Source organism: Phalacrocorax aristotelis, chromosome 1 (assembly GCF_949628215.1).
Source record: "Phalacrocorax aristotelis chromosome 1, bGulAri2.1, whole genome shotgun sequence".
Lineage (NCBI taxonomy): Eukaryota > Metazoa > Chordata > Aves > Suliformes > Phalacrocoracidae > Phalacrocorax > Phalacrocorax aristotelis.
In genome coordinates, this window is record NC_134276.1 from 202337656 (window position 1) to 202346773 (window position 9118).

Below are 9118 nucleotides of genomic sequence, written 5' to 3' on the forward strand. Positions count from 1 at the left end.
CACAGCGTCGGTAGTGGCATTTAATGGAGAGAATCTGCATGTGATGAATGAAACTTGTACCAACTGTGCCCCAGAAGAAACATAACTTGTACTAAGTTTCTAAACCATGACCCTACAAACTCGCTTTGTCAAAGCACTAAATACTACCCTCTAAACCATTGACCTGCAAAGAAAATTTGAGCCCACTTCATCTGCATGCTGAATTACACTGACTGGAAGGAGGCTGCTTTGGTGGATCAGGTGGGAAAGAACTGGAACTTCACCACCACTGTCTTTTGGAAACTGCCTGAATCACGACATGGGAATGACAATGTGGTTAAAGTACCACAGTGTTTCTTGAAGAGAAGTATAAATGTGAAATTAAGATGGAAGTTTATAGAACTGGTCTTTGATCTCATGCTGTCTCGATTAAAATCTCACCATGTTATAAACAAAGTGAGTTTGTTCAGTTGTTCCTACTACTCTGTGGGTATTTTTGTTTCCAAAAAATAAACCCCAATGTTCATAGGTTCCCATGTATATTGTATAAAAGACTTAAATATTGAAAACAAAATAGAAATTACATGAGCGTATAATAGGTTATCTGGCAGTATCTTAGAGCAGAGGCCAAGCAGGGGAGCAGCTGAAGGAGCATAGGTCAAAATCACAATCCGTTAGAAGAGCAACTTCGGAAAAAAGCACAGACTCAGGCTTTGTCAGAGTCCATATCTGAAGGTGCCAAACTACCCCTCCTCCTCCCCCAATTTACAAAGCTGTAGCTATTATGGCTGGATTCCAAGTAACAGAATCCATAGTCTTTGATCAGCTGCCTAGCTAATGTGTGTCTCCTCGCACTGCACTGGGAAAAGAGGTCCCCACCAGATGGACAAGCAAAAACCAATTAACAAATCCAGAACCAACACTCAGAAGGAAATACTGAGGAGAATAACAGTGCTGCCTCACTTGCCTTTTGCTGGTTCTCTACATGAAACCCCCAAGACAGATCACAGATGAAAGCCCAGCTTCACTGGAATTTGCGTAAGGACCTGAAACATCTCTGATATTCCAGACGAACATCCCGTACTTCTAAACCATCTGCTGTCCCAAGGTAGACTTTTTTCCCTGCTAAAATTTCTCTAGTTTTCAAAATTACTTACAATTTAAGGTTCACAAGATACTGAAAACAGCCCTACAGTTAACGTGGCCAGGAAATAAGTATCCAAGCCTCTTTGTGTTTCATACAAAACACGACACTTCCAACAGAAAAGGCCCAATACACTGGAGGCAGACAGCCTGAACTCAGGTCTGTGCTCCAGAGGAGGAATTTGAAGCTTTATCACTCACATTCCAGGAACTTCTATTGCTCTCTGATGGCACCTGAACACAGGTATTAAAAATGACATTGACAATGTTGCACCATACTGGCAGCTGTGCACTTTAGACTTGTAGACTTAACTCTAAAGATCAAACTATCAGTTCAAAGATCTCCATGGATTTAATTGCAGTAGAGTTTACCCTTAAAAATTGCAATTTTTTCCCTACATTTTATATTAAATGTAAATTCAGTTTTACTTTTTTTCTCTTCTATTTCATGTATGTACAGTACCTCTTTGTACGAAGACATAATCCTTTCAATAGCATCCGCTCCAGAGATCAGCAAGTTTCGTGATGTAGTAAAAGCTTCTGTTCTTTCACTAACCATTGCTTGTTTCTGGCCATCTTCCAATTCTAAAAGTAAAAAAAGTTTTCTGTTAAAATATTCTTCTGAAAATTATCTCTACAAATTAAATTATGATTAGAATGCGAGTCATTATAGACCAGCTTTTAAATTACGAAAAAGTTAACTCTATGAAGACAACCTTTCAAAAAGAATCAGTGAATGTAACTATCATAGATAGCTTGGTAACAAAGAATAAGTGGGAGTATATAGAATTCATCTTATGCAAAATATCCTATTATTTTATACTATTTGTCTACCTAGATAATTTTCCTTTTAATATATCATTGCTCAACCTAAATTTTTCAAAATATAGAATTACAGAATCATTAAGGTTGGAAAGACCTCTAAGATCAAGTCCAACCGTCAGCGCAATGCCACCATGGCCTCCTAAACCATGCCCTGAAGTGCCACATCTACACATTTTTTGAACACCTCCAGGGACGGTGACTCCACCACCTCTCTGGGCAGCCTGTTCCAATGCCTGACCACTCTTTCAGTGAAGAAATTCTTCCTAATATCCAATCTAAACCTCCCCGCACAACTTGAGGATGTTTCCTCTCGTCCTACTGCTAGTGACTTGCTATGAAAAAAGTGAAACCTAAGCAATGATCTGAAACAGAATTTTAGTAGCACTTTTATTACTTTCACAATTATTCACTTCCAGCCTTAATTATTTACTGATTTCATGTAAAAGGAAGCATTCATATTAATGGAAATTTGGCAACATGATTATATTTCTAAAAGAAAGCAATAAGCTCTTTTATTATCAAAGGCATGGTTTAAGTAGGAGACCTCTCTCTCTTCGTCTCACCCCAGAACAAAGTTGTGATGCTTTGTTTATGACACTGCATCCTATTACCAAGAAAACTCTTGCTCCAAGGAAAGGAGTTGTCTCATAAAAACATGACGGGAGCAACAGGCAAGGAGAAAACAGCAGCAGAAACTATACATGATACATGAGAAATAAATATGTTTACATTTAACATATCTACGTATATTCTTCCTCCCATGTGACCTACAGATTTATACAGCACAGTCAACTTGCAACGTTTGCTTTTTGAAGGAATAAAGATTTAAAATAGTGGCTGCATATTTTAAGACTGAATGTTGTTTCAGTGTTAATAGTTGCATCTACAAAAAAGACAACATCAGTGTGTAGTAAACCACTCCTAAATGTTTTTCAAATACAAGATTTAGAATGAAAGGTCTCAAGGGTTTTCTGCATCACATAACATATATATATATATATCTTTATGTATTGCTTGAGTCTGTGCTGAACGGGGTCTGGATTTTTTTTTTTTTGAAGTTGGAAAAGTATTAAAGTATTTGTAAAGATTCTGTTTTAAGCTAAGCTGCGGCTAGGCATCAGGCTAGGTAAGGTAATAGGTGGATCCAGTGTGGCAACTCCTGTATTAGCAACCGTTATTAACATCCTCTGTGATATTTGCACAGTGCTTATGGTCAAGAAAATCTAGGAAGAATTCCCTGCAGGTGTGATGTGACCGTAAATTTTACAGGCTAAGTCAAGCAATGCAACACTATAACAAATTATATTTTTTACTTGGTGAGTAACTGTCTCACTTCCCTGACAAGATCAGATTCTAGAAATCTCTTGTCTAGAATGCTACATGCTGTACAAAAGCCAGGTGTATCTTTCTGTCTTTACTAGTTAAATCTAAACATTATTTTGTTTTCATTTACACACCCATAAAGGTATCCCTACAGAATTACATCTGAATCACTGAAATACACTATGGATAATTGAGGAGAAACTTTTTTAAAATTCTTACATCATAATTTTGGAGAGATATATATACACACACACCCCATCTATATGTTACTCTTTCTGGCCTCAGATGTTTTAAATAATAATTCTAATTAATTGAGATACATGTTCAATTTTTTTAGCATAACTTATACAACATCAGTACACTGTCAACTAGTTGTATGTAATCCAGCCACCTGAGACACAATGAGAGGCATGCTTTTTTTAAAAGACATAAAACCTCTTGCAAAAGGGGAAATTACAAAACTCTCGCTCATGTAGTTCTCACTTATTTTAAAAAGTCATTTCTGCTCAAAGAAGAATAAACTTAGAGAGACAGAGAGAATCCAGTTAATTAATTAGTAAAAACAAAATTGAAATCTGTTTCTTACTTCTCAGAGAACCAACTTTTGCTGATCTTGTTGGATTACAGCCCATGCAGCCCATGTTATGTAGAACCACCAAAATTAATTCATTTAGGAATCAGCTATGGTTTAACTGCATTAATGCAGCATTCCTCCCATATGTAAACACAGAATTTACTGACAGCTGCTTCCAGCACCCAGGCTAGCTCATCTAGCAAGAGTTTAGAGATCTCTACAAACCACTGCACTGGTCATTTTAGGCATACTTCTCAGGGTATTTGAAAACTTAAAATCATATAGAATTTATGAGCATTTCACCATTCCAAAACACAAGCTCTTACAGTACATGCCTAACCCCCCAAGATTACTTTTCTTGAACTTTTCATGCAAAATATTTTTCATATGGCTGGCCTCCTGCGTTTGAAGAAGTGGTGCATTGTAACAGGGCAGACAGGACGTCTCCATTTCATACAGAATCTAACATTTCCCTTTTCATTGTCATTTATGGAATTGATAGTCATACTTGTTTTATAAACAAAGATAAGTGTTCACTGTGTCTAGAGAAATCAAAGTCTTGCCTCCAGAAATATTTACTTGCAGAAACTGATGAGACACATGACATTTGGAACACCAATCGTTTAATACAAAAAGAATGAGAAATGTTATCAGATGGGAATCTTGCCTTTGCCAGTTAAGTTCTTCCCCGAAATATGTAACAAAATTAGCAAATTTCAGTCAAAAATATCACCATCATAGAAGATTCTTTTTTCTTTTTATTGCAGGATATTTTTTATACACACACACACACCCCGCCTCCAAAGAAGTGTACAAAATCTAATGCTTTACACCTTTCATCTCAGGTCTGGTTACCGTACCAGTTTTGTGCATATCCCTGATTCTGGTGATTTATCCTAAAGTAATAAACCCACTATCTGTTCCTTCAGATATGAACAAACTTGCATCTGACTTGCTGAGACATAAAGCACTGTTTTCCCAAGCAGGCCAGTGGTAACTTCAGGTCTGCTTGATTTTTTGAATACCTGTTATACTTTGAACTGCTCTAGACAGTGTTGATTTGTCAGTATTATGTTTGTGATCCATCATTATGATATGCCTCCGGTCTCCATAATAAGCCCCATGCTTTAACAACATTTTATGTTGCTGGTGGCAAATATTCTTCCACTTTACAACATGAGCCATCACTGTATCCTTCTTTTCTCCCACGTTTGAAAAGTACTTATCAAAAGAATACTCAGGAGTAACAGGAATGTTATTTAGTTTAGCATGAATATGAGTCTTCTTTTAATTCAAGCTGCAATACCAAGGAAATATTTACAACATGTGGTTAAACAATCTTTTTCTTGACTGTCCTCATTCCCATCTCAGCAAAAAGACTCTTATCACTTTTTCTGTTGTGCTAACAACTTTCACTGTGAGATGAAATGGATTTGTACAAACTCTTCTGCTTGGAATAGGACATTCTGATATTTTTGAAGCTGTTACCAGGATGCCAGCCAGGGTCTTGATATAGTGCCCTCCTGAGCCATGTGATGGGCAGCAGCTCATACAGCTGAACACCCAGCTGAGCACTGACACAATTGCAAGTAAGCTAAAGCATGCAGGGGCTGCACAAAGTCATCCTACTGGTCTAACCAAGCTTGTCCAGTCAGACAACCCTGATTTGGAATATAACTACCAAGACCTGCATGGAAAAGGACTCATTCCTGGTTAAACGTACTCAAATTAGAACAGATCCTTCTGCAGACATTGTAGGATCTGTGCTTAAAGAATCTTAAGGAATTTGTAATATAATCTATGGTTCTAATCACACATAAGGAAGCCTGTTGAGGCAAACTTCCCCACTTGTCTTTCACTACCCCTCCTTAATTACATTTCTTTCTGCTTTCTTCTTTTTGGTTTTTTTTTTTTTTAATAGCATCTGCAATAACAACACTGCTTAAGTCTCGTTTCACTTCCTGGAAAGTTGTGATAGGATGTCAAAAATGATACCATCCAAGCCTGGAATCTGAATTTCACCTTCTCTTCTCCCAGACAGCCAGGGAAAAACAGCAGTTCCTAACAGGTCAACACATAAGAGAATAATTACCTGTAATTACCCAATGGTTTATGGAAGGAGGAGATAAGCACTCTAGGAAAGTTAATGGTATCATTTTGTAAAGTAGCAGGAGATGCTGCAAAAATCAGCCTGCCATCCCAAAAGTGGCTAGTGAAAAGGGACTGTAATTACCATGTGACACAAGGATCCTCAAAGTCCTGAATCCATGCTGTTTATCAGGCTTTGTTCAAAGTTGGATCCTTTGTGTTGCTCTTTCCTCAGCTGACTTGCTATGCTTGAATGTTACGCACAACACACAGATGTTTTGATAAAGTCTGTGCATAATAAATATGAATGGCATTCAGGGTTGTACAGTCTTTTGAGGATGCAACTTTAAAGAAATATTTAGAAATTAAGTAAAAAGTGGTATTACCGCCATCTGCAAATCCTGTTGCGGTGATGATGGGCACAGCAACCATAATCATACCACAGCTACTCCAGACATACTTCATCAGGAACTGCTCTATCATGATGTACCATAACCGCTTGGACAAAATGAGATTCATTTGATCTGCCAAAGCCTTGTAGCTTTTTTGCAGTTGTTTCATTTCTACCTACAGTTAAAAAAAAAACCACATTTATACAATGTGACACAGATGCACATGCCATACAAGATATGTTCACATGTGTGGATGAAATAATCAGGCACCCAGAGCTGTGACTTCTGAGTCATATCTGCTGCGTGGTCCTTTATTTTCACAGTACTGCAGTCTCACAGCAAAAGTGCACAGCTTTATTGAAGTCAGTGGACCTGGTTCTTACTTACACCATCGTCCCTCGATAGCACGTTGGCAGGTTTTCAGCTTTTTTTTTTTTTTTAAAGATCTCTGGTATATATGAGAACAACATACAAGGCAGTCACAACTGCTGATTCTAACAACCAAAACAAGATTGATTCCACATCCTTTTAATGAAGCGGCAGCTGTAGAGTTTCACAGCAACTGAAACTCCTCATACTGGAAAGTGTTTGGGGATCAATTATCTCCAATGACTTAAAGCTGTAGAGCTGATCCCTGAAATGCAATGCTGCTTGGTTTTGCAAGCAGTCTGGAGGACCAGAGAACTATCCCAAGAGGTTTAACAAGTCAAAGACAGTCGCAAGTCAATATGATATAATGCATTCAGTTCAAGCCAGTATGTGTGGGAATTGAAAAAATGTTTAATTTAGCTGCACTTAAAACATTACCGTAGGCAGCTTTTGAGAAAAATTGCTTCTACCAAAATAAACCATTTACATTATATAATCATTGCTTGGACTGAACAAGTAATACTTTAGGCTGGTTTCCAGCTTTCATTTTCACCTTACATGAAACAACTTTTTTTTCCAAATGGTGTTTGAAAGGTGTTACAGCCAAAATTCACTTATAACAAAAATACAAAGAGTTCCTTAACAAGGTGGCTTTAAAACAAGCCATTAGTTTATGTAACTGTGACTGGTGAAGTACTGTACTTAAGCTATTTTAAGACTCTGATGACTACATCTTTGCTTAGCTATGTAAAAGAGTGTCAAAGGTTGTAGTGCTTTCTGTATCAGAGTTCTCCCCCAGACTTTCTAGTGTTCCCTGGTTGCTATTTCTGCAGCATTAAATCTGGTAATTCCTAAACTCAGGTGGAAAAACAAAAGCCTGGAAAAGTTAAGTAGTATGGACTGGGTGGGGGGAAAAACGGAGATTAGCTTTCTAGAAAAGCATAGGATCCAGCTCCAAACAGGAACATGGTCAGAGCACAAGGGAACTACAGTCTGCTCCCCCAGATACTGCCTGTGACTGCATTTCCTAAGAAACGGGAAGTGCTAGCTGTAAACAGGTTTAAATGTCAGAGGGATCCAAAGTGCTCGGGGACGGCTGCAGGGGAAGTGCGGGTCGGCTCTGGCTCTGCAGGAGCAACGCCAACACCCTCCGATTTCCCTCCTCCTTACCTTGTGCCCTCGGTAAAAGGCGATCTCTTCCACGTTGGCGATGATGCGCGAATGCATGAAGCGCAGATAGCCCTTCTTATGCGCCTCCTCGGCCACCAGCTTGCCAAACTTGGGAGAGCAGGCTTTGAGCACGCGGGCCGTAGCGTAGACAACGAGGCCAGCCAGGAGTGTGGGCCCGATGGGGTTAGCCCCCCGGGACCGCGCTGTGCGGATGAGGGTGTAGGAGGTGAGCACGACATCCAGGATGGGCTTGGTGAGGTTGGAGTAGAGATGCGCCACCGACTGTGAGAACATCATGATGTCCTCGGTGAGGGACTGGTCGGGGTTGGCCAGCCGCCCGTCCATGCTGATCACCCTGTAGTAAGTCTGGTTAGCAAAGTAGGTCTCATAGGCGTGATCCACCAGGCGCGTGCGGAAGGCGAGGGCCAGCTTGCACTCCAGGTACCGTATGGTGCTGTTCACGAAAGTGGCCGGGATGGCGATCATCAGCCATTTGATTAACTTGAAGACAAAGCTCCTGGGTTTTTTTTCCACGATGCTTTTCACAATCTTCCCATCAAGGGCGGCCACATAGATGGAGAGGAAGGTCCTGGAAACCAGAGCGACCGAGTGGAGGCAGAGCAAGCCCAGCTCGGGGCTCACCAGCTTTGGGAAGAACAGCTTGCGAAGTTCCAGCAGCTGCTTGAAAAATTCCGCGTTCACGGCCGGGGAGGCTCTGCCGCGGCCGCCGACGCGGTGCGGCGCCTCCCGGCCCCGCTCAGCCCGGCCGGCATCCTGCGAGCCGCCCTTGCAGCCGGCCCGCCTCATGCGCCTGCGGATGATGGGATAGAGGATTCTGAGCCCGTACGCCGCAGCCAGCAGGCACGCAGCCCTCTTCGCGGTGCTCGCCCTGCTCCATTGCACCCGCCGCGCCGCCGCATGCAGGATGTGGGTCATCCTGCCCCGCCGCCGGCACCGCCCGGCGCCGGTCCTACCGGGGGCGGCTCACGCCCCGCGGGAAGGTGGGCCCCGCGGGCTCCTCATCGGGCCGCCGGGGACCCCGGGCCGCCGTGCCGCGACAGACGCCGACCGAGCCCAGCCTCCGAGGGACGATGGTCGCCTTCAAAGCGCGGCGCGTTGCACAACGCAGCCCGGCGCCGCGCAGCCCGCCCCGCCGACCACCATTGGCTGCGCGGCGCGGGGCGGCACCGCCACCGGCTCCTCCGCGCCAGCGCCCCGGCACCGGGCCCGCAGCGACTCACTCGGGGCCCGGCGG

At 42.0% G+C, this 9118-nt stretch overlaps 1 protein-coding gene across 5 annotated transcripts in view; it reads right to left on the reverse strand.

The window, feature by feature from the left end:
- ABCD2 (ATP binding cassette subfamily D member 2) overlaps positions 1 to 8969 on the reverse strand; it is a 46842-nt gene extending 37873 nt beyond the window's left edge. Inside the window, exons 1-3 of one of the 5 annotated variants that reach the window (XM_075081338.1) lie at positions 7864 to 8956; positions 6322 to 6499; positions 1586 to 1707 (exon numbers count right to left, since the gene is read on the reverse strand). In XM_075081338.1, coding sequence (XP_074937439.1) covers positions 1586 to 1707; positions 6322 to 6499; positions 7864 to 8799 — 1236 coding nt within the window. In that variant the 5' untranslated portion in view covers positions 8800 to 8956. Of the gene's footprint in view, positions 1 to 1585; positions 1708 to 6318; positions 6500 to 7863 lie in introns of all 5 variants that reach the window. The other 4 variants (XM_075081337.1, XM_075081340.1, XM_075081339.1 and 1 more) reach the window with 4 other exon arrangements.
- Between the last annotated feature and the right edge of the window lie 149 nt (positions 8970 to 9118).